The 26,106-nt window shown below is 30.3% G+C and overlaps 3 protein-coding genes and 3 non-coding genes across 6 annotated transcripts; 2 read left to right on the top strand and 4 right to left on the bottom strand.

Annotated features, from left to right (window-relative positions):
• Positions 1 to 502: 502 nt before the first annotated feature.
• On the bottom strand, positions 503 to 3,671 carry LOC125857211 (vacuolar iron transporter 1). Its single transcript, XM_049536906.1, has 4 exons — positions 3,328 to 3,671; positions 2,555 to 2,640; positions 1,860 to 1,974; positions 503 to 957 (listed from the first exon to the last, which is right to left on the bottom strand). Exons 1-4 carry the CDS (start codon positions 3,546 to 3,548, stop codon positions 660 to 662), a joined length of 720 nt encoding a protein of 239 aa, XP_049392863.1. The 5' UTR covers positions 3,549 to 3,671; the 3' UTR covers positions 503 to 659.
• Positions 3,672 to 14,642: 10,971 nt separating this feature from the next.
• On the bottom strand, positions 14,643 to 14,725 carry LOC125857330 (small nucleolar RNA Z159/U59). Its single transcript, XR_007445651.1, has one exon. It is a non-coding gene; the product is annotated as a small nucleolar RNA Z159/U59 (small nucleolar RNA).
• A 138-nt stretch (positions 14,726 to 14,863) lies between these two features.
• Positions 14,864 to 14,949, bottom strand: LOC125857329 (small nucleolar RNA Z159/U59). The gene has a single exon (XR_007445650.1). It is a non-coding gene; the product is annotated as a small nucleolar RNA Z159/U59 (small nucleolar RNA).
• Positions 14,950 to 17,064: 2,115 nt separating this feature from the next.
• Positions 17,065 to 17,140, top strand: TRNAF-GAA (transfer RNA phenylalanine (anticodon GAA)). Its single transcript has one exon. It is a non-coding gene; the product is annotated as a tRNA-Phe (tRNA).
• Positions 17,141 to 19,212: 2,072 nt separating this feature from the next.
• LOC125855539 (cyclin-SDS) lies at positions 19,213 to 23,290 on the top strand. The gene is made up of 7 exons (XM_049535271.1): positions 19,213 to 20,356; positions 20,642 to 20,803; positions 21,568 to 21,734; positions 22,093 to 22,221; positions 22,350 to 22,530; positions 22,754 to 22,798; positions 22,967 to 23,290. The coding sequence occupies exons 1-7, from the start codon at positions 19,298 to 19,300 to the stop codon at positions 22,994 to 22,996; spliced, it is 1,773 nt and encodes a 590-aa protein (XP_049391228.1). The 5' UTR covers positions 19,213 to 19,297; the 3' UTR covers positions 22,997 to 23,290.
• A 1,567-nt stretch (positions 23,291 to 24,857) lies between these two features.
• LOC125855576 (kunitz trypsin inhibitor 5-like) lies at positions 24,858 to 25,573 on the bottom strand. Its single transcript, XM_049535311.1, has one exon. It carries the CDS (start codon positions 25,565 to 25,567, stop codon positions 24,899 to 24,901), a length of 669 nt encoding a protein of 222 aa, XP_049391268.1. The 5' UTR covers positions 25,568 to 25,573; the 3' UTR covers positions 24,858 to 24,898.
• Positions 25,574 to 26,106: the final 533 nt, after the last annotated feature.

Genomic DNA, 26,106 nt, shown 5'->3' with positions numbered 1-26,106 from the left:
TTTTAAAGTACGATTAAATCAGTAATCATAGTTTGTTCGACTTCAACTCACATATGCTTATATAATAGAGCTATGCCTTCACCTTTTTGAGAAATGTCTCAATTGTATCAAATTAACACCTTAAGCATGTAGAAATATTCAAAAGAAAGTACAAGTACGCAATTTTCTTTATTAATCAATTACACATAAAAGACATTTCAATCAAGATAGAATAATCAAAATTTCAATGTCGTCTAAATAATTACTCTAGTTTTGTACTAATTTTATTCTATATATTTGCTAGTATTATAATAATATCTATAAATTGTATATATTCATAAATACTGAATATCATATTTTTTTCAAAACACATACCGCCAAATACCATAATACTAAAACCGCAGTATCAAAAATTTGATTTTTGATATGATATTCAGTATCTACGATACCATGTCCACCCCTAATATCATGGAATATGATGTGCTAAAATATACTTTTAACAACGAAAACAGCAAAATACACATTAACAAAAAGCGCGATTCAAAATTAATGCCACAACATGTACCATAACATGGTAGACAAAGCAAAACTAGTGAGAGAGCAGAGGTCTACATAGTCAAAAAGATGAAAACAACAAAAACTACATTACAAGAAACATGAAATGTCAAGGTCCCTACTCTCTAGCCTTGAACAGCCTTGGCCAACCCAAAAGCAGCAGCAGATGCAACTGCTCCAATTAGTGCTGTTTCGAAAGCACTCCTAAATGGCCTGTTTCCAGTGAAGTAGCCTTTAGCGAAGCCGAAGATTAGTAAGGCCAGTATAGTTACCACAACAGAGGCGACGACAGCCTGTCTTGCAATAGGAATGAGCATGTATGGAACCAGAGGAACAAATCCTCCCAAGATGTAAGCAATCGCGATGGTAAATGCACTCTGCAGTGCTCTCCTTGGATCCGGCTTCTCTAAACCAAGTTCAAATCTGTCATTCAACAAAAAAATTCTTATTATAGCTAGGTCCGCGCCATTAGAAGCCAAGGTCAAAGTAATATCATCATATTCACAATTATGGCAAGATGAAATTTTTATCGACAGTGACAATGTCCTTGAACAAACTTAAGGATCCTTCTGATTGAAATTTACAACAACTTGCATAGAGACCACATTTTAGCTATGATTGATCGGATAAACCAGACAAAGTACACTTATGCATCCTACTGACTCAATAAAGTTGAAGAACGGGACAGAAAGGGAGTAGTCGATCAGCTAAATACCAAAACTAAATGGAGGGACCATAAAAGAAAAGCAAGAAACTGTTCAAAGTGTTTGCTCCACTTTGAGTGGCCTGCCATTAAGTATAGGTCGCGATAAGGTTCCTAAAATCATGATTTCTTCTGTGGTCCAAGTCGGACTCAAATGCTCTCTTCTTTTCCCTCAAGTCTCATATGGAACTACAACAACTATGCTTCAATCTCGAGCAAGTTACCATTGACATAAATTATCACTGTTCATCTCGCTCCATTTAAGTCCGTCTCAGTCCAGTATTTTTTCAAAAAAAACTTGCTATAAGGTAGCAGAAACTAAAATCTCTAGTGTTCAGGTAGGGCTTCTTTTGTACGTCCGAAATTATCAAAATTTTCTTCACCAGTACCACATACTGCAATAAGAATCTAAAAACTCGAAATTTGACCATCTTGAAAATAACTAACTATTCATAAAATTTTAGCATACATTTCTCGTCTTTTTTCCAACTCTCAACCAATAATTTAATTGGCTTACCAGAGTAGAACATTGCATATACAGAACAAGTATATAAGTATGATAATTAGAAAATCTCGACTTAGATGCATCATCAGAGAAAAAGAGAGATTATGATAAACTTACTTCATCATAAAGTCGAGCCATGCCTGTGGGTTCTTCCTCAAAGCATTCACCACCGGTGAATATTCATGGGGCTGAATCCCATACTCTGACAAAATTTCTGCAATCTCCGCGGCTTCTGCAATTTATACCAAGATACCACAAACTCTTCGTCAAACCAAGTAAACTTTGCCAAATTTGCAAGTTAGCACATTTTAAAACCACGACAAAATAACTTTTTAATTTCTTGAAAGTACTAGTTCCCTCATAAAACTAGTTACCACTCTAATTCAATACAAATGTCATATATATATCCACGCTTTCTTCCTCGTCTCCACACCATCAGCACAAAAAATGTAAATGTGCTTTAACAAAGCTATGCCACCCTTAATGTATGAACAGGGGATTCTTCTTTTCAATGGACTGTAAACAATAATGAAATAACAACAAACAAGAAGTCGACAAAGCATAACACTAGTGTCGATCAATCAGTGATAGACAGGCGGGGACACACATTGCTTCAAGTGGTGTCATCTCATATCGATTCACTGAACTTTTTCGTTAAATATTTATGTATACAATATCACTTGAAAAATAACACAAAGTAAACCTCTCCATGACATTGAATCTACACTCGTATATACAAACTCAATTGTGATGAAGACGTGACACCGCTTTGATAAAATCATGCGCGTGTTATGAGAATTGAGAAGTTATACCTGTATCTGGTACAGAGATGATCTCTTCTTCCTCCCTTTTCAGCTCTCTCATATAGTGATCAGCCTCACTCTTTGCAGCCAAATAACTGTAAAGCGAATAAATCAATGATTAATTATAATTACTACTCCTAACAGATTCATTATAATACAAATTAGTCATGATTAACCTACCACAACTCTCACATTTTATGAACTTCAATCTGTACTTTACACACATAGTTGAGTTCACACAGGTAGAATTTGAATCATTGGCGGAGGCAGGATTTTCACCAAGGATTGTCAAATTATAACAGAATAACCAACCACACACAAAAAAGAACCCAAAATGACTCGATATAAAGTACACACATAAATAAGAATAAAAAAATAGTTTACCAATTTACACTATGTAATTATTCAGTGATTTGAACAAAGGTGTCTCCGCCACCGATAATTTCGATACAAATATATGTAAATGAGATAAAAATACTTTTTTTGACACACACATTCAATGTAATCACACGAATGAAGTCTGAAAAGGGTGAGATACACGCATACGGTCACTATTCCCGATAAACCTCTACTCAAGTAAATTTTAAATTTTAAACTCATATTCAAAAGTACAATGAATTTCATAACAAAAAAATATATATATCAGGTTTACCTTAGTACTATTTTATTGTTTACGAATTTTAAAATGTTTTACTTGTGTCAGGATTTATCGAAAATAATCTCTCTACTTTTACTTTGACTTCGATACGAGTGCTTGTAAATAAAAAATAAAATAAAAATACCCTCCAAGTCCCATGGAAATAGCACCAGCAGCAACTTCAGCAATTCCAGCCGTAAGAATAATCGAAGATGACGCATTTGCCCCTGATAAACCCGCCGCCAATGCAAACGGCACCGTTAGTCCATCTGAAACTCCGATTATTATATCCCGGACAATCTCGCCGGCGGTGAAATGCTTTTCCTTGTGTTGATCCAATAACGATTGCTCCGATTCACCAGCCATCTCAATTTCTCTATTATACCAAAATTATAATCTTAAAAAAAAAAAAAAAAAAAAAAACTTTTTTTCTCTTCTGTTATTTATTTTTTTGAGTTTGTGTCTAGTATTCTTATAGGGAAAATGGAAGATGATTTTTGTATTTGGAGTTTTATGGAAGCAGGTAAAGTTCTGAGTATCTGTCAAAAATATTCTGACGTTTTTTTAACTAATGCAACTGAGATTCCTGGGAAAAAGACGTTTCTATATAAATCCAACATTTAATATTTTACTTTAACAAACTTAATACATTCTTCATTTTAAAAAAAAAAAAAACTTATTTTTTTTCCTTTTCAGTATATTTAAAAGGAGTGATTTTTTCCTTGCACCTCTTTGATTTTAATTGACATTTTGGTGTATTTGACATAACTGTAATTTAGGATTATAAATTGAAAAAACTTTTTTTATTTTTTAAATTTCATATCAAATTAAATATAATAAAATTCATGATTTCATGTCTTTTTGTAATCTAACTTATATATTATTAAACATTTTTATAATTACCTTTTTGGTTTCTTTATTAATTAATATTTGTAATTCTATTAAATTCAAAGCTAGAATTTACATTATTTTTTGAAAAGGATTACTTAAAATTAATGTGATATAACATTTTAAAATTCATGTATAAAGATTAAAATACAACTATTGGCTTAAGTCATCAGCGACCCCTTAAAATTGTTCGCATAATTCACTTAGACACCTTAACTAAGACTAATACCTATTGAACACTTTTACCAATTCAAAAATTGTTCCTATTAGGCATTTTTTTATAATCAGCAAAATATATGAAGAGTGTGTGATACACTTGCGGTGACATGACAAAACGACTAATTAAAAATAACATGTGGCACTGGGCACCAAAATTATAAAAAGAAAAAGAAAAAATGAAAATGTCAACCTATTCTACCCAACCCAACCCCACGCCTACCCAACGCCCTTTCATCTTCATCTTCTTCTCAAAACACATTCTTTCTCAAATTACAAAACCTAATTCTTTTCAAATAACTTGAAGATTAACTTTAAAAAAAAAAAATTAAAAAAAATAATAAATATATATATATACATTTTCATACTAAGAGTGAAGAAGAAAGAATATTTTGCCGGCGGTTATTCATTTCTACATTGATGACAAAATGAAATTGATAGCTCAAAAATTAATTCTTTCAAATTTTTGAATACCATTTTTGATAAATTTAATGGGTTTATATATGAATTTGAGTAAAAATCTTTGTTCGAAAATTGTGATAAACAAATATCGGCTTACTTTTTTTATATGTAAAAATCATTTATCTTCTTTCTTCTTCTTCATACTTGTTCCTTATTTTTATGAGATTTGGAATAAATCATACGAAAGAAAGTCTTACTTTCTTTCAAATTTGAATCTTCATAGTTGATTTTTATTTATCTTCATATTTGAAAGAAATAATATTCTTTTTTTTTATAAAAAAGAAAGAAAAACAATGTTGAAGCTAAAATGAAAAAAGTTTTGTAAACTAAAGTACGAAGAAGATGATAGGTAGGGAGTGGGATCCTTTTCTATTTTGAAAAAGTGTAAATGAAAGAAGAAAAATGTTTTTAAGTTAATTATAATGTCAAGTGTCAATAAAAGAAGAAAAAATGTAAAAAAAAATAAAAAATACACTATTTTGAATCTTTTCACACGCTTCAGGGAAGTGCAAAACACATTTTTTGTCATATCAGCGTTTTGTGTTTAATAGGTACATGGTTTGAACAATTTAGGTGTTTAATAGGTACAAGTCTTAGTTGAGTGTCTAAGTGAATTATGCAGACAACTTTAAGGGACGGTTAATGACTTAAGCCTATTTTTTTTGTTTCCATTTATATACAATCGGAGAGGCAAAATTTGTCATGTGTCCATAAAAAAACTAAACTTTATTATTAATATATATATATATAATAGTAGAGATATTTATATATACCATAACTGAAGCAAACATATTACATGTCAGCATAAAAAAAAAATTATTATCCATATATGATAATAGAAGAGACATCTATCAACAACGTTTATTATCTATATATAGTAGGAGAGACATCTATAAACAACATTTATTATCTATATATAATAGAAGCGACATCTATATATAATAGGAGACGCTTACTTGTCACCCTTCACAGCACCAAGAAAATAATATTTATTATTAATTAAAATAAAATATTTATAATTATATTAAATTCAAATCTATATTCTATATATAATAAAAGGAGAAGCAAATCTATGACGCGTCAGCACCACAAAAATAACAACATTTATTTTTGTGAAAGAGGAAATTAACAAATTACATTAGTAGATTAGTTGGGTTAAACGCCCAATATAAGTAAGTTTTTTTTTTTTTTTTTGTATAAAATCTACTAATTAATTTGATTCCAAACATGGTTGATTCTTTGAATATCTCTTGTCATTTGTCAAACGGAAAAATATTTTTCTTTTGGATTTTCTAATTTCATAAATAGCTATGATTCCGGTTACGTATACGGTGCCAATATTAATTATCCAAAACTAGTTTTTCCTTAATTTAATCTCATTTTTTATATATTACTAGTACCATAATGTAGTCCTCTGTCCTTAATTATTTGTCCATTTTTCTTTTTTTAGTTGTCCCTAATTACTTGTCCATCTTGACAAATCAAGAATGGACAAACTTTTTTTACCTATTATACCCTCAATTAATTACATTGAAAAAGGTGGAACTTTTTGAAAATCTTAAGTTTTTTAATTCATCCACTTCATTATTAATAGGGGTAAAATGATAAACTCACTATGCCAATTATTATTTTCTTAATAAGTGTGTCAATTTAAAAGTGGACAAGTAATTAGGGACAGAAGAAATAATTAAGTACATTTATAGTTTGTGAGCAGTGATACAATTTTTTTATTTGCCATACATTTATAGTTTGTGAGTATTTGTATTGAAATTTGGATTAATTTAAATTTGTAGTACGTAAGACTTATGTAAGAGACAAAAGCTTCTTCAGATACATTTTTTATAGGAATGAAATATCAAACTATTAATTCAAATTAAATGTTATAGTCATAGTTTATTTTATTTGTAATTTGCAGCAAACATTCCATTTTTTTGTCATCTGATTCGGTATACAATTAGTCATTTTATACATTTCGGTGTAAAATGTGTTTGTGTTTGTATAAAGCGAGAGAAAAATATATATACAAATACAAATACATATATATTTTTCCTATACACTTATAATTATGCCCATAAATATACAAATACAGATCTTATTATACAAATTACAATGTATAAATGAATTTATACAAAACTGAAAAATTTGTATAAAATTGGATGTATCTAGCGAATTATACAAATCAAAAGCTCCATAGCAAACATAAAATTTGCTATGGAACACAATTATACAAACTATAGCTATAACATACAAATATAATTTTTTATGTTTGCTATATGTGAAAATTGCTCTTTTTTATATATTCAAAGCTCAAATTGAAAGTTCTAATAATTTTTCAATAATTCTGTTAGCAAACAGTAGGATAGAAAATAACTAATTAATCTCGAGATTAATATTAGAATATTTTTTTCCCATTTTAATTATACTAGAGATAAAAAAAAATCTAATTCGGGAATTATATTATTATTTTATCTCATATTAAAAATGAAATAATAATCTTAAAATAACTAATCCTAAAATAATTAATCTCAAACTAAAAAAAAAAAAGTAAGTTGAAATTTTAATATCACACATAATTAAAATATATAAATTTATTAGATTTGTCCTTATATTATCATGCGCAGCATTATTATTGACCAAAAAAAAAAAGTGAGATAAAAAGTTGTTCATATTCAAAAAAATAAAATAATTGATATTCTTACTACTAACAAAAAGACAATAGAAAAGAAAAAAAAGGTACATAGCACTGACCTGCCACACATCCATCAATTAGCTATCACCTCCTCTATTGGCAAACTTTATATCCGTGAAATTTCACCTAATTTGATATGACAAAAAAAAATTAAAAATAAATTAAACCTTTTCATTTAAAGTAGGAATAAGGATCTGAAAAATACTTCAATTTTAGTCGAAATTGCTATTACGATATCAAACTTTATGGAGGATCTATTACCCCTGAACTATTTAATAGTGTAGGTATATATGTGTCCACGTGGACACATTACTATTTATAATTATGCATTATTTTTTATGTGCATGTGAGTTATATATGTTTAAAATACGGTATTAAATAGTCTGGGGGTAATAGGTCCTCATTAAAGTTTGGTATCGTAACAACAATTTCGACCAAAGTTGAGATATTTTTCAGACTCTTATCCCTTTAAAGTAAGTTACTAATGTTTTGTAATTATAAATTATTTCATTAAACATATAATTAATATTTTAAATTTAAATTATTATTAAATATAAAAATATATCATTCTTTCTAGACTAACTAAAAAGGAAAAAAGTCATATAAATTGAAACATCAGAATAATATATCAACTGTATTGGTAAAATGATAAAAATTGATACATGGTGAGCCCCATTTTGTCAGCAAAATCCACCTAGATAAATCGTTTCATTTTGAAAATTCGTTATTATGGATAGTTTCTATATATTAAGTCTACTATATCCATGTGAGATGGATTCATCGCAGAGACGAAGCTAAGTGGGGGTTTATGGGTTCAGACGAATTCAATAGCTTTTTCGTAAACTTTATATTTGTACTAGAAAATTAATTAAATATTTATATATTTTAATTTGTAAACCCCTAATAAAGTTGATTGACGGTTATTATCAAAATTTAGAACCCCAAACTCTTAATCCTCGCATCGTCTCTGAATTTCATCAATCTTCTTATATGGACTTTACCAATTTTATCCTTACAAACTAGCTTTTGAAATTGAAATTAGGCTCATACTCCATGTTTTTACCCTACAAACTACAAAGGATGGTTGGCAATAATTAGTGATAATTTTGAGAAGAAAATGTGAATTAATTAACCAAAATTAAGTGATAATACTCTAACAAGCTATGTAAAACACATACTATCATGTTATTAAAATGATAAAATTCAAAAGATACTTTGATATCTTATTTATATTCTTAATTAATTTCTTATTTATTCTTTTAAACTTCACAAATCACGCCTAGTTAAGTTATACAATAAAATGATTCTTTTTTTACTATTTCCTTAATCATATATATTATTCTTTTAATACAATAAAAATCATCCTAGCAAAAATCACATTCATATACTATTTAAATACTCCGTAGTCCGTATGTCCCTAGTTACTTGTTCACTTTTCTTTTTTAGTTGTCTCTAATTACTTGTCGATTTTGATAAATTAAGAAAGGATAATTTTTTTTTTTTTACCTATAATATCCTCAATTAATTACTTTGAATAAGGTATAACTTCTTAAAAATTTTAAGTTTTTAATTTATTAACTTCATAATTAATAGGGATAAAATAATAAATTCACTATATTAATTAATATTTTTTTTAATAGATGTGTCAATTTAAAAATTGAGAAGTAATTAGAAACCGGGAGAATAATAGTCTTAGAAATCGGTTAAATGTGCAATTCCAAAGCAAAATAGGACAAAAGGTGCCAGAGATAAACATACATAGAGAGGAATACAAAGCCCAAGAAACGATTGGGAAGGGGCAGAAAAAAGACACGCCCACCACACGCCCATTTATAATACATATCACCCACCCACCCACGCACCCAACACAACCCTTATTAGTTTTACAGAAAATTTACGTAAATTTCACTAGTTGAGAAGTTAATTACTTAATATACTTTAATTTATAATATTATAAATTTTATTAAATTTTGGTGTGTCTAAATATATTTAAATATGTTCAGATACATGTATCTCTAAATTATGTGTAATTGTATCTAAATGGATTTAAATATATTTGAGATACATAACGAATCTCGCTTGTGTCTCTCCCCATTTTACTCGCCTCTCACTACATTTTAGTATATCAGATAGCAAAAACACATGTATCTAAGTATATCTTTCTCAATATATGATAGAAAATTCTTAATTAGTCATGAGATACATAATATTTTTAAAATAGATAATAATTATAAATATGATAGTGAAGTCAGTGGCGGAGCCAGAAATTTTAATAAGGGGGTTCAAAATATGAGAAGTAAACACACGAACTAGTGAAAGGAGGTTCAACATTTATTATATATACCTAAAAAATAATTTTAACCATGCATAAATAGTACTCCTTCCGTTTCACAAAGAATTGTCTAGTTTGACTTGACACGAAGTTTTAGAAAATAAAAAAGGTTTTTGAATTTTGTGGTCATAAATTAAAGTTATGTCAAATGTACAAATTTGCCCTTTAATCTTTTAGCCTTAAACATGCCACATGAAAAACTGAAATTAAAATGTTACCAAAATGAGAAAGAGGTTATTCTTTTTGAAACAGACTAAAAAAGAAAGGAGGTAATTCTTTTTTAAAGGAAGGGAGTAAATATTTTCGGCTGAGGGGGTTCGGATGAACTCCTAAGTATATGCTGCCTCCGCTCCTGAGGCATATGTAATTTCTTCAACCTTTCTTCTTTCTTCTCAAGCATATGTCATACCTCATTATTTAGCGGCTCTCCGAAGTTCTAGAGGTGAAATCAATTTTGATAGGCGATTTTTTGGACAATTTTTTTTTCTTTATAATTTCACAATATAATGTTCGATATTTATTTTGAAGGTGATTAACATCATAAAATTCAATCTAATTATAAAGTATTTTTTTTTTCATAAAAAATAACTTATTAACTAAATTTTGAAAATATGGACAAGTAAATAGGGACGGAGGGAGTATAATCTATGTAGTTTTTGGAGGGTTCCACTTTATCAGTTATCAGACACCTTTTCCTCTGTGAGATGTATGCACATGACTAAAAAGCTGCAGCAAATGCAAATGGATCTCATTTTGAATGTAATGATAGAGATCATTTTATTCCGTGTTTGATCGGAGATATTAGATACTTCCTTCGTCCACAATTGTTCGTCAGGGTAAGGTCATGCACACCCCTCAAGGAAAATTTAATATAAGGTGTAATTTGACTAATATAATCCTATTATGCCAAGAATATCAAAAGTCCACATAACTTTTCAATTGAACTACACTATCATTAAGGACAGAATTGGAAAAAAATGACTAATTATTTCTTGATTGTTTAAATTGACAATTAATCTTGAACATCTATTTTTAGTATACCTGCCAAATAATTGTGGACGGAGGGAGTATTCTTGAATTATTTATATTTTGATGATGAGATAACTTGTTTCATATACATGATGAAATAATTGTCTCCGAATAACTTGTTATCAACTAAACGACCTCCTTATAGTTGTGTACTTGTGCTTACACTTAGACAACTTAACAATTTTTAATTATATATTATATCTTTCTTAAAATATATTTAATATATATAATTAATTTATCTAGTATATCGTAAATAAAAATGTTATGATACAAAACTCATAAATTAAAATTTCAAATTTATCTTTAATATATTTATTAATTTGATCTAAACGCTAACTATAGTGAAATTAGATGCTTTGATTCTTCAAAGTTGGATGAAGGAAATTTTTGTCCAACATCGGAAGTCGGAAGAGAAGATGGATGACTAGTGACTGCCGTATATTGACAAGAAAATAAAGTTCTTAATTTCATGCCAAAATGTTCATAATATATATATATATATATGAATTTTTTTTTTGAAATACACGGTTTATGTTTCCTTTATTTCTAATATTATTTTCTATTTCTAAAAATCTCTAAAATTCCTTATTTCTCTTCTAATTCTAAATTATTTTATAATATATCCGAACTAGTTTTTAATGTATTTGAGCTAGTTTTTAATGTATCCAAACTATATATTATGTATCCAATTTATTTTATAAATGTATCTGAACTAGTTTTTAATGTATCCGATTTGTTTTACTTTTTCAGGGATTAATGTAATTACAAACTTAATAGGGATAAATTATAATTTGATATTAAAACTATGTAATTACTAAAATTTATAATATATATAAATAGCGGTGCAATAGTAGATATTGTTTCACCCTTAATCAGAGATTTCGATTAGAACCTTAAATATGAAGAGAATTTTATTAGAAGCACCACTCTAAATAAAGCCGATAATATATGATTCAAATTTAATTAAAGCTGCAGCAGATGCAACATCGGCAGTAGCTCTCTGTTTTCAATATAATCACTGCATTTTGGAAAACAACACTTCACCCACTAAAGGATAGGATAGGATAGGTTCAGCTTTAATGAGAGATTTTAAATTCAAGCGATAATAATATATTTAGTAAGGTCCTGAAAAAATAGAAGCTATATAAATTTTATTTTTATTTTTGTGGTATTGAAAAAAATCGTTTTCAATTCAAAAAAGTATAATCAAAAGATAATTGAAAGAAAATGAAATAACATGTAAATGTGAAAAATAAGATATACTTCTAATTTTATATCAATTGAATTTGAAATTATAATTTAAAATAATGTCCAAACACACTTTAAATAAAGAAAAAAATGAGAATAATAAACCAACCCAAGCAAGTCCAAAAAAGAGTTCACATGAAAGTACAAAAAAGACACACGTCCACCACACGCCAATAAGGTAAATTAACAACCAAATCTCTATGCACTTCGTAGGTAAAAAGCTGCAAAAGATGCACATGAGTCCGAATGATTAGAATTTAAAATTTATGAAATTGAAATTTAACCTTGGTACATTTGGATTATATATTATAAATATTTAATTGTGTGAATCAAATGGTAAAATTAGTTACATTGAGAATGTATATGATATTATTATTCAAAACTAATAATTTAAACCTAATGTATAAGAAATCAGAAGAAGAAAAAGTTATTAAATGTCATTGTTTTTTAACGAACAAGTGAGAAATTGATCCATTTTTCCTTGTTATGGCGTAAGAATGATGTTATATAGCTATTTAACTAGTTGGAGGACATTTTCGAGCAAAAAAACGTATCGTCCACGAAACTATCCTTGCAAAATATATATTAAGGGGATCAAAATTTGAATAATAGCACCAAATAGACTATAATTGTTCGATTTTTGACTATTTAATCAAGAGAGTTTGTATCAATCAAAAGAAGTCCATTCATGTTTTGGATTATAAATCACTTTGGCCCAGTTTACAGTGGCCCATANTATGTATCCCGTGCACAACGCTATGTATCCCGCTATGTGGAATGTATCAAACCTAATGTATCCCGTGCACAACGCTATGTATCTCACTATGTGGAATGTATCAAGCCTAATGTATCCCGTGCACAACGCTATGTATATCGCAAACATAATTTTTAAGGGATTTTTGGTAAATAGAAAAATAGAAGGGATATGATGTTATTTAGTACTTATAATATGTGGTTCCTATAATTTATACTTGTATCAATCAAAAGAAGTCCATTCATGTTTTGGATTATAAATCACTTGGGCCCAGTTTACAGTGGCCCATAAAATCACTAACCTGTTAGAGCATAAATGTTTGGAGTTTTCTCTTAGGAAATTTTGCAAATAGCCATTGTTGGAAGTTTTACACAAATCTCATCGTGTAAAAAACTAATTACATCATATTTCTACTCTTTTCTAAATTACAAAATCTCTTAAATTTGGCAGATTTTGGATACAGCCCAAAAAATATCATGAAACATTACGTTCCGGTTCCAAATACATCCCCCAACATATTGACAACATCTCAATATACCGCGTCTTGGTTACGAATACATCACTCCCGAGAGTGATGTAACTGACCGATATCTCATAAAGTGATATATTACATCCCGATCAGGGCCGACTCTTGCCTATAAAATTTTAGGCATTGGCCTTAGTTGGGCACCTCAAATTTTTATAAATAAAAAATTATGTATCTTAACCCCATTCAAATAGAATAAATTAAGGAAGCATTGTTTTGGATTCTTACATTTTCTTCGTTAACACTCACATTATTTATCCTTTGTAACTCTTTTTGCACTCTATTTCTTCAAATCTTTGATAGTTAGAGTAATACATTCTCAAAAATATGAATCAATAGTCGAAAAGTGTTGAACAAAGTGCATTATAATTTTTTTTTAAAATTTATTTGTTAATTTTCATATTAAAGTAGGTATACCAAGTTATCAGCTTTTTGAATCAAATTCTATGATTCTAACTCTTATCTTTAAAGTTTATCAACTTATTACTTATAAAATTGTGTTAATAATTCATATAATAATTGTCTCAATAAAAGAATGTTTTTCAATGTTAAATTGATAAAATCTTACTTAAAACTAATAATTAAAAAAAAAAGTGTTTGAAAAATCATTTATATAAAAGATATTAAGTAGTAATTTACGTCTAGAAATTTAGAAAAATAAATAGATATAGATAAAATTTATATAGATTTTAGGCCTCTAATAAAAATTTCGCTTTAGGCCACAAATTATGTTGAGCCGCTCCTGATCCCAACACATCAATGAATCAGACCGATACTTTGCATAAAGTGATGTATCCAAAAAATAGGAGAGAACGAAATTTTTGTAATATTTTCAAATGATAGAAAATTTTAGAGAATATAATCAAATAAATTGTGCATTTAAGTAATTTTTCCTAAAAATTATATGAATTAAGATTATTTTATTGGGTATGTAATGTTTGCAAGTTTGGTTTGTTATCATATTTAAAAGGTTCAATTTTTGTCGAATTTCTTTGGGTTTATTTTGTGTAATTTTTTACTGTAATCAATTATCATTTAGTTATGAACAATCATTTTTCATATCAAGCTATTGATATTATTTTAGTTGTTTAAAAAGAGAAATGGGCATTAAAATCCAAAAGATATTTGGATTGATTAGAAAATCTTTTCAATTAACTAGAATGAAATTACATACATTTTTATATGTGGATTGAAAATGTTTATATACTTAATGCAGGGTGGATTAAAATGAAAATTGTGCGTTAACATCTTTGTGGATTTGCCCTCCCAATTTCCAAACTAATACAGAAAATCATATGAAAAATGATCTTATTAGTGACTCTTCAGTTCAGGTCTCCAAAGTTTTTTATCAACATGATTAAATATCAGTAAATGTTACTAATAATCATCATTAGAAGACAAAAATAAGATCCATCTTAACAAATTCAACCACCAAAAAAATATTTTAGTACTCAAAAATATTATTATCAATAAAAAAACAGCCAAATTCAAACAAACAGAAAAATTAATATAGTATACAAAAAAAATAATTCAATTTGTCTCTTCAGTTCAGGTCTCCATAACTTTTCCGCATGATTTAATCTCGGAAGAACGAAAGTTATATATTTGATCATCATCAGAGACAAAATAGTATTAAAACACAAAACAAATAAAATAGAAAAGGCAATCGAAAAAACAAAGCTCGAATTCAAATTTAATGAAACCACACATCAAATAAAAAACAAAAATTTTCCTTTGTTAATCTCCATAGATGAATTTGAGGAAAATATCACTAAACACAGAAAAAAGCAATTGAAATTTAATCGATGCGGCAGAAATCTGCTAATAGAAGGAGAGAAGACAATTTTTTTAACCCTAGCCGTTTATGTAAATTTTATACATATTTGGTGTATTTATAAGGACAAAGTGTGGAAATTATAGAACCCTAGATAGTTTGGGCTCTTCACCTCCTTTTGGCCCATCTTAGGATAATTTGGGCTCTCTTCACCTTTTTTGGCCCATCTTAGGATAACTTGGGCTCATCACCTTCTTTTGGCCCATCTTAGCTATAAACATGTAGATTTTGCTGTTTCTTTTCTGTTCAACCTTTAGATTCTAAAGTTATTAGTAGGGTAATTTTTGCTAGATTAGGGGAACTGTTAATTTGGAGATAAATTTGATAATATTTGAGTAATATAATAAAATAAAGTGGTAAATTTGACCATTTTCCATGATTATTATTATTATTAGTAATTATATAGTTGGTTACCTTATAAGAATCCCATTGTCACCCTAGAAGAAACTTGAAACAATCTCTTGGAAAAATTATGTGTTATCAAGTTCCATAAAAAAAAAGGATTCCTAACTTGTTTTAAACATGAAAACAAGAGGAAAAAAAACAAAAAAATAACTCTTATTTGTATTTTCTTACTTTTTCCTTGCAGGAAAGGAAAATGAAAAACTCTCTATAAATATAGTATAGACCCTAGCACACATTATTATTAATATACTAATGCCAATTATGGAAGATCTAGCTAAGAAGAAGAGGCATCTAACAAATGATAGAGACCACGAATTTACACCAAATGTGTTATTGTCGCAAGAAAGATATGCATTCGCCACTAAGTCTTCTCTCAAGCTCCGTCGTAGAACCAGATTCTCGAAGAAATTAGAAGAAATTCAACTGCATAGATATTCAACTGAATTACTTAAACGTTCACTCAACTATAGCAATTTTTTTACTAAAGTCGCTTATGTTTGTTTTGTATCAAAAAAGTCAATCAAGTTAGACTAGTTTATTCATAAAGTCACTCGAATTTAGTAGTTTATCGACAAAGTTACATAAACCTCATCTCAAGTTCAATGTAGAAAGGGTAATTAAGTTAAGAGTTTTTGGGTCTCCCTTTTGGTGTAATAATAATATGCCAAATACATTAATAATTCCAATCCGATCCAAAAAGTTCCTTTCTCATCTTCTTCCTCATAAAGGTTTATCACAATTACTGCATACTATTTTTCTTTTTTGTTCGTCAAAGTTATTACATTTTTTTTATTTTCAAATTTAAGCGGTTGAAAATATAAAAAATTACAGTGATAATTTTCATACCTATTTTCAAGCAACAATAAATAAAAGTTCTTATTTGGAGAATCACTGCCATGAAAGAAAACTAAGAAACTCTAAATCAAGTGAGTTTTAACTTAACTTTTAAAAACTAGAAGACAAAACAAATTGAAATCTATCACGAATACATGACTTTGAAAATGATTAAGTAAACACAAACCTCAAATTGTTATGTTGTTGTTTTATATTTTAATGTTAAAGGTATAATGGTGGACTCCATGGTGGAGAGAAAGAAGAAAGAGAGAAGATGATGGTGGAGATGGAGGTTGATAAGAGAGAGATAATTGATTAACATGAAAGCTTGAATATGGGATTGTTTAATTGTGAATATAACTAAATTTAAGAGATATGAGTATCTGATGTATCTATAATAATATATGGTATATAATATTAAAAGTGGTAATATTATAATTATTTGAAAGTAGAAGTAAGGTTACTATATATGATAGTGATGTATGTCTAATAAGGTAGTTTAATTTTATTATTGATGGATGTGTTACGTTTCAACAAAATCATTAGAGTAAGTAAAACAATTTATTCAAAAACATGCATCTAGCACCAGTGGTCTAGTGGTAGAATAGTACCCTGCCACAGTACAGACCCGGGTTCGATTCCCGGCTGGTGCAATTAGTATGGTTGCGGGGATAGCTCAGTCGGGAGAGCGTCAGACTGAAGATCCGAAGGTCGTCACGTGTTCGATCCATGTTCACCGCACATAATTCCTTTTTACTTCTTCAAATCTGTTTGATTGATATTTCAAACGCTCTGAAGATCGGAAGGTCATGTGTTCGATCCACGTTCACCGCACATGATTTTTTTACTTCTTCAAATCTGTTTGATTGATATTTCAAAAGTCTTATATGTTACAACATATTACTCATATGTTTTACAACATATTGTCATGATATGTTGGAGTTAAGGACTACAAGTTTGGTAAGTTTTTTTTTCTCTTAAATTAATAGAAACATATCACATAAATCAACATAAAGAGTATTTTATTTATCAAGTAGAATTTACCGCTCAAAACATAGAAACCACACAAAAAAAAGATCGAACTGACCCAACACAACTTGCTACATCAGCCTCTAGACATTGCCACTACTCATCTAGAATAAAAGTTCACTCTCTAAATGTCTATCTAGCCTTCACTTTCAAACTCCTTGCACCTGCTGATACATCTTTTTGATGGTGTTATTATTATTATACAATTATACTTGAATATTACTAAGTACTAATAATCAAGAAAAACACATGAACGAATCTATACCTCTCCCTTAATTCCATTTTGTTTAGAAATGGAGAGTGGAGAGTATTGCTATGCTCTCTTGGATATGAAATTTTTTCTCAAATAATAATTTTTTAAAAAATATCGCTTAGTTTGTGTTTAGATCCCTATTTAGTTTGATTAACTATGAAATTTGAGAAGATAAAAAATAATAATTATAATTTTAAATTAAAAATGTGTATAACATATCAAACCTTTGTGATTTTAAATAGCTATATAGACTATAAGAGTTATTAAATATGTCTATAAGCTTATGCAACTCAAACCAGGGAAATAATAGTACTTTTATACATGAACTAATTTGAATAAAGTGAAATGAATTATGAAGTACTTATTTATACATTTAAAATTTTGGATAGGGGTCCATCGATATCTTATATGAATTAAAAATAAATAAAAAATAAAATAAATATCTTATATGAATTCTTATTGAATTTTGCATAGGGATGCACCGACACCAAAGCACATCTTTTGAAAGAAAGAAGCATATTTATTATTTATTATTTTTTGAGTTTCGAATATTAGTTTACTCTTTAAATATTTTCAATTAAGAAATAAATATTAATAGAATGTAATTCGTCAATAATAAAGATATTACTCCTTGTTATATAAGATTTGTTTGAGCAACATTGTATAATGAATGTGTTCTTTTCTATTATGCAACTTCACATAATAATTCATATAAGATACTCCCTCCGTTTCATAAAGAATGACCTGGTTTGACACACGGAGTTTAAGTAAATNTTGAATCTTGTGGTTCTAAATTAAAATTATGTCAAATGTACAAAATTGCCCTTAATCTTGTGGTCTTAAACATGCTACGTGGAAAGCAAAAAACAAAATGTTACCAAAAAAGGAAAGATGTCATTCTTTTTGAAACTGACTAAAAAGAAAAGAAGGTCATTCTTTGTGAATAGAGGGAGTATTAATTTATACCAATCAATTAATTTTGAGTAGTTTTATTGAAATCAGAAGCAAATTATGCAAAAACTTGTAATTCTGTGAGCTACAATTCTCACTCTCAAAACGAAAATATCCACATTTATAGTAGATTTATCTTAGTTAGAATTGAATAGTCGGCCGACTTCTTTTATAAGATAAATAATTTAAACTGTTTGTACTTTTTAAATTGAGAATATATATATACACACACTTCTCTGTCTTATTTTGTGTGATATTTTTCGGATTTTGAGATACTATAAATTGAATTATCAATTATTATGACTTATAATGCTTTTTACATAATTTATAAATATATAAATTTCATTCAAAAAAATTAAAGATTTTATGGGCAAATTTTCAATTAAATTTAAACTATTTTCGAAAAAATGAAAAGTGTTTTAAGTATTTCTGCACGAGAAAAAAATAAAAGAAAAAGAAAAAGAAAATGTGAAAGAAAAATTAACAACAACGTGACATCAACGTGGTCCCACTCAACCACAGCGTATATAAACCCTCACACTCCCCATTTTCCCCATTTTCTCTCCGAGCAAACAAACGCCATTAACGGCTTCCTCTCACTGACGCACACAACTTGAACACACTCGGTTTGAGGAAATTCACACGTTCTAAGCAAAGTACAAGCAATGAAGCGAAAGTTACATGCAGAAGCAGTTCAAAAGGCGGTTCAGCAACCTAAGGAAATCCTACCGGCAGTGAAGAAGCAGCTCCGGTCGAAGCTACCTCGCCGGAAGCGATCACATATATCTCCGATTCTACGTTCATTCCCAGTTGCTGCTTCGTCTCACTTGACAAGTGAAGTTTCGCGTCAATCGAGCAAAGGTTCTGTGAATAAGGAAGTGAAGAAGCGTGAAATTGAAGGAGAGGAATTTCGGAGAATTACTAGAGCTTATTTCAGGAAGAACTTACTTTTGGATCAGAAGAAGGATGCTGAAGTGGAATTTTCGGAATGCTCTTGTGTTGATTCGTGTTCTGAAGTTATCGGAAAAATCATAAAAATTGAAGATCCAGTTGATATCTCTCGCGATATTGTTTCAAAGCGGAATAGAAATGCAAAATTTATTGAAGGAACTGAGGATTCTGAAGCAATTTCGAGATTTCTGAAAGCTTCTGGTGGTTTTTGCGGTGAAAGCTCAAAATCCGGAGGGGATGCTGTTGAAGGAAGCAGAAATGCTGCGAAAATCAACCATGAAGATGTCGTTTCATTCAATTCCGTCTTACAGTCGCCTTCGGAGTCAAAATGTGGAAATTTATCAGTTCAATCAATCAAATGTAGTGAAAACAGAGCAGCGGAAGAGGTCGAGTCTGAAGTTTCACGAGTCTGTCCAGAGGTAGAATTATCTGCTGTAGAACAAGCTCATGAGAAACTCGTTGAAGCAGAATTTGATCTGGAATGTTCTGAAAATTTCTCAATTGTTGATGTCTCTGATGACTATTCATCAGCTAATTCTGAACTCCAATCGGAGATATTCCCGGAGAGTTCCGATATAGATCTCTCCGACTATAGTCCGTCGTATTGGTACGACTCCGGAAGCCAGTTCTCTGAGAAATCGAACGCAGACGCTAGTCCTTCACCTACTTTCACGTTGTTTCTTCGGTTCGGTCAACAGTTCTGCAGATCAACCGCTGCTTTGCAATCCACTCCCATAAACTCTTCGGAAGATCACATTTCTACTGAATTCACTGTAAGCTATTTATTTAACTTCCTTTAATTTGTACTGAAAATTTACATTTCACAAAATCTATTGATCTCTCTCTAAAATCATCGAATTTGTAGTTCATGAATACTGAGCAGTGGATTGAAACAAATATAGTTGTATCAGAGTAGATAGAGAGAATTTAAATTAGCGGATTGAACTGGTTTTAGATTGAGATAGTAATTATTGAAGTTTTTTTTCTAAAATTATGTTGTATACTATTAGTTAGCCTTAATATCATCATGATTCTGTTTATTTCCTTTATGTATGGAGGGATTGGAGGATGAAGAGGATGAAGAGAGCTATAGGATGATAAGAAACAGAGAGAGGAGGCAATTGTATCTACACGACTACGCCGAGGAATACTGTTCCACTACGGACTACGGCGATCTAATCGTGCAGCAACGGTTACAGATGGTTCATTGGATACTCGAGGTTAGTTAGTGATGAACGTGTTTACTCCCCGCGTTCCTTTCTAGTTGATCTGAAATGCAGTTAAAAATTTCTCTGGAAGTTGATGCTAATAGCGAATCAAATCAACTTTTCGTGCCATATAAATTTACGGCTTATAGTGCATGTGGAAGTTATATTTTTTAACAACTGGTAGAAAGACAATAGAATCCACCTTGCACGTGAGCCTATAATGCTGTCCATATTGCTTGTGTGCGCTTAAATATTAGCAGTACCATTTTTCTGAAATAAAGTAACGGTCCATAGAGTATAATAATTGAAGATTAGTTTGATAGACATTACTATAAAATATTAAAATTTTAAATTCATGAGATCTTAGAAAGTTGAGTAGAATAATATCATCAAACATTTTGGAGAGTTCGATTATGGAAAGGATGCCATGTAAGTTGAAACAAATTGAGAGTAATATAACTCGATACTATTTCCCTTTTGTTCATAGAGTAACTCATTGGGAGGATAATTATAAGCAAAAAATAAACTGCTGTTAGGACTTTGTAATGAAAAAAAATAAGAAATTTGGATCCACTGGCATTTCAGGCGTTTACACCAGATGGCCCTATAACACCATGGTTCTGGGAGTAGTTCAAGGGATCTAAGATTCCCATTTTTGTCTGCAGAGAACTGCAATACAAATGAACTAAAAATTGTTTCAACAGCCTCTACATACTAATGTCACTAGTACTTTGGCACTTTTCCCTTGTCTAATGCTGGACATATTTCTTTTACAGCAAGCCACGAGGAAGGACCTTCAGAAGGAGACGATGTTCCTAAGTGTCAACCTCTTTGACAGATTTCTAAGTAAAGGATACTTCAAAACCAAAAGATGCCTTCAAATTGCTGGCATAGCCTGCCTTACTCTGGCAGTCAGGATCGAAGAAAACCAGCCTTTCAACAGGTAACATCTCTTGCTCTGATATTAAATCCAGGCTTGTTCACTTGAGAGCAACTAGAGTATATAGTATCGTAATGAAATGTCGAAAGGAAGTGCATATAAGCAGAGCCTCAAAACCAATTGTAAAATCTGAGGGAGCTCAGCATTGCAAATTACCTTGCATTCATTTTTCCGGATGTTACTTACTGGGAAATATAGTAAGAAATTCTCAAAGGAAGTTCAAATTGACGAAACTAAGGACATTACAGTTTCAAAAGTCTTGATATTTTACATTCCCTATCATTATTAAAGCATACTAATCTTCTTAGGTCTCATTTGCTGAAAAGTTATTTAGTTGACAAGTTCACTTCTTTCATTTCAGCATTCGCCAGAAGACATTCTCTGTTGCAGGCACTGCATATAGCTGTTCTGAAGTGGTGGCTATGGAGTGGCTGGTGCAGGAGGTCCTCAACTTCCAGTGCTTTCTTCCCACAATCTACAACTTCTTATGGTACAACGGTTAACCATGCTATACAATTGCTTAAATTTGATACTTGATGACTTAGCCTTAACATACACTAACTGAAGAAGTAAAGAGTCATGCATCTATTTTATTTGGCGTTTGTCACAACTGCACAGGTTCTATCTTAAAGCTGCTACAGCTACCGAATATATGGAGAGGACAGCTAAATACCTGGCAGTCCTAGCTTTGTTGGGTCATGAACACTTGTGCTACAGACCATCAACTGTAGCTTCTGCACTGGTGATTCTCGCTTTATCAGCTGCCAATCTTTATGCCTCATGCCATTTGGTCACAAAGGTAACTTCTGAAACACATAAATATTAATCCAAGTGAAATAAGTTTGTGACTTTCTTTTAACTTGGAAATGTATCGTCAAGGAAGAATCCAAGTATATTCTTAAGCACTATTTTATCTAAAATTGTGCTTTGCATTTGCACATTTTCTATAAGTGTAGAGAGTCATGATCAGTAATGCATTTGAAAACTCTAATTCACATGCTTTTTCATCTCTTCATTCACAGACTCATGCCAAAATAAAAGACGAAGATTTACCTGAATGCATCAAGGTACTATATCCCTACCTAGCAATATTTAGCTCGTCTTGTTTCTCTGCAGAAACACAGGAAGAGTCACAGTTGTATAATCAAAGTTGTGATATTAGTAAATGAAGTTAACGTTGCTGCTTTTAGCTTATCAAAGAAGTTTTTTCCTAATGGCATATTCATACATGACAGAGCTTGGAATGGCTGGTGAAGTACATATGATATTAAGGTGGATCAGCATCTCAGTCATTCTCTCATATTTTGGAGTTAATCAGCTTATCTTCTCATTCTTTTGCCGAAACCTATTCTTAGTCTCTTCTCAAAGTCGCGGGTAATAGCTTCAAGATATTCTGTTGAAGTTTGATCAAGTGATGCTTACTTCATTATTGTCTCCTTGTAACAATACCAAATATACACTTTATCCCTACTGTCCTTAGGAAACAAGGATGTAGAAAGAACTTAAAGTCACTATTGTATTCAGAAATGTAGAAAGAACTTAAAGTCACTGTTGTATTCAGAAAGTATCAATTACTATATAAACAATTGTTTAGTTGAAAAAGAAAATTTGTGATGTATTTTTCAACTCAAATGTCGAAGGATAAGACTGAATATCAAATGAGAGAGAGTTTGTCAATGGCAAAGCCACTTGATACCTTTAGGTATGAGATTTAAACTGTAACTTCCATACATGAGAGCTAGTATTTTACGTAGCCAACTGACTTATAATGCCTCAACAGGCTAGTTTTATTCTAAAATCACTACCTTGAAAGTTTTCGATATTTGGATTGCGATTTTTTGTTATTGAGAGCATTGCAATGCCAATCATCAATATTGGAGGAATTTTCTTCTGTTTCCAAAATGGTCAAATTCTAGCAACAAGTCCAGGGGAAATGAGCTTATTTTAGAGTGTTTGTATGTTGTCTGTAAAAAGAACCTTGAAATGGGTGTGCCTTAGCTACATCATCATCCAGATTTCTAGTGGTAGTACATGGCTTTCCGTAAATAATCAGCTTTGGAGATTCTTGAGCTTGAAGATTGATCTGGGAACTGGGAAGCTTACCATGAACGGAGAGCGCGGTTAATGAACTATATAGCTTAATGACTTGAATAGGGAAGTAATAAATGAAAGAAATGGTTGGCCATTTCCAACACCTTGAGCAATTTGAAACCATGCAAATTGCAATGGAGAAAGGAGTCCAATAAAAGTGTGGATGCTTTTGATAACAAGAAAGATATAACATGTGCATATGATGTGTATGCAAAGATATTCAAATGAAAATGAAGATAAGGATTATGACCCCTTAGGGGAAATTTTTCCTAATACCTTCTCACAACATGCAGGAGTGTTTGTTATTCAGCTTCGTATAAGCAAAAGTTATGAAATTTATCTCATATAGAAACGAGAAATAATGGGTAAAATGGGCTTGGACCTAACTGTGCTAGTTTGGGATCCCCTTGTTTATGGAACCAAATCTGAGATCCCCATATGGGTTGTTGATAAATAGTCCAACTTCAGAAAAAAAAATTACTGTATTAAAATTTTATATGACTGAAGTTCAAATAAAAATAATATAAGATTGATTAAATTAAAAAGCTTTGGTAAGTTGTCTGCTCTTAATCCACCATATAAGATAATAACATTATATTGTCCAAAAATTGGTTACTTACCTATTGAATGACTTCGGCATAGAACTTTCCGAGCTCACACTCGGAAAACGAAAATCATACTTCTTCCTGTTTCAAATTATTCGTCATATTTCTTTTTTTGAAATTCAAACTACATAAATTATGTCCATCATTCTAAGATGTAATTTTTCCCCATAATAATATTAGAAGAATTATAACTTATAGTAATTTTCATGTAATTTCTTAATATCAAATTTTTAATTTTAAAATATTAAATTAATCTATAAGTTCTTCTCCACAGAATGGCTAGAGCAACAAGCGAGACAACTATTGAAACACGAGGTGGGGAGGTGTATATCATACAAATCATGCACCAACATCATAGACCATACAAGGATCTGAAGATTAATCAAATAAATTCTCGAAAAATGAAACATGACAGGTATTTTAAATGGAGTATATTAGAAGAAGAAAAATGAAAAGTACCATTCTTTGCTACTAATTCAACACTTTTTTGAACCTAACAACAAGTGGTTCATCATTCAACCCAAGCCACTTCTTCCCATTCTCATTAAAAACACCAACATTCCCACACACTACCTTACAATTACTACTACAAACTCTTGGACAAAACACAATTTTATAACTCTCATTATTCCCATACCTTTCTATTTTAAACCAATTGCTTATTGTATCAATCCCCGGCCGGCCAGTCATGCCACCACTCATAACATACCTCCTTCCCGTTCTCTCGTCCGCGCCACCGACCTTCCATGCCGTGGATTGAACACAAATTGTGGAAGCAAGAAACACAATGTTTAAATCAGTAGATAAATTTATGACTTGTTGGTTATTGTCAATAGGCATAAACCTTGTTGGAAGTCCATTTGATGATTCAACATTTTTTTGTATGACATAAAATGGACATGGCCTATTTTTAGCTTCTAGTGCTAAGCCACCAACTCCTCCACTACTACTATTTCCATTTTGATTAATAGGTAAAATTGTGTATTTTAAGCCAATTTGTAGCTCATGACCATCAATGTCTAACACTGATGTGGTGGTGGTAATTGGTGTTGTTGATGGTTGTTGGCTAGTTGTAAGGTAAGATAATGAGAATAAAGTTTGGAGTATGAGTAGTAATTTTAGGTAGTTTGTAGTACTCATTGTGCCTTTCTTGGACAATGTGAGTACTAAGTGATCAACCATTGTTTATATAGACTATTTGACTACAAAACAGGTACGGTGAAATAATAAGTGCCTTTTTATCTTCAAGTAAAGATCTCGTATTTGATTTCTGGATATAAAATTGTCTTTTTGTAGGGAATGATTTACCCTCAAAGCGAGACTTTTAACACGTATTTGAATTAATTGAACTCAAAACGAACCGATTAAAAAAAATCATAGTGTCTTTTTCTTTCTGTTATTTTGTACAATTTCTACTTGTATAGGGACCAAAAAGTGACTTGGTCTCATGAAGAAAATGAAATAAAATGCCATCACCTTGACTTGCTTAATTACAAGTGTAGAGGCATGCATGTGACATAATGGACGAAATGAATGCTTTCAACATGAAGAAAATGTTGGTGAGTTGTTTTTTAAGTTGCTCTTTCTTCATTAGTAAGTTGCATGCATGTGGAATGTAAATATGTGTTTTATTTGATCATGCTATATAATTAATATATATATATATATTTACCCACTAC

Source organism: Solanum stenotomum, chromosome 2, assembly GCF_019186545.1.
Source record: "Solanum stenotomum isolate F172 chromosome 2, ASM1918654v1, whole genome shotgun sequence".
NCBI lineage: Eukaryota > Viridiplantae > Streptophyta > Magnoliopsida > Solanales > Solanaceae > Solanum > Solanum stenotomum.
The sequence above is the reverse complement of the archived record's forward strand: the minus strand, read 5'-3'. Positions and strand labels throughout refer to the sequence as shown.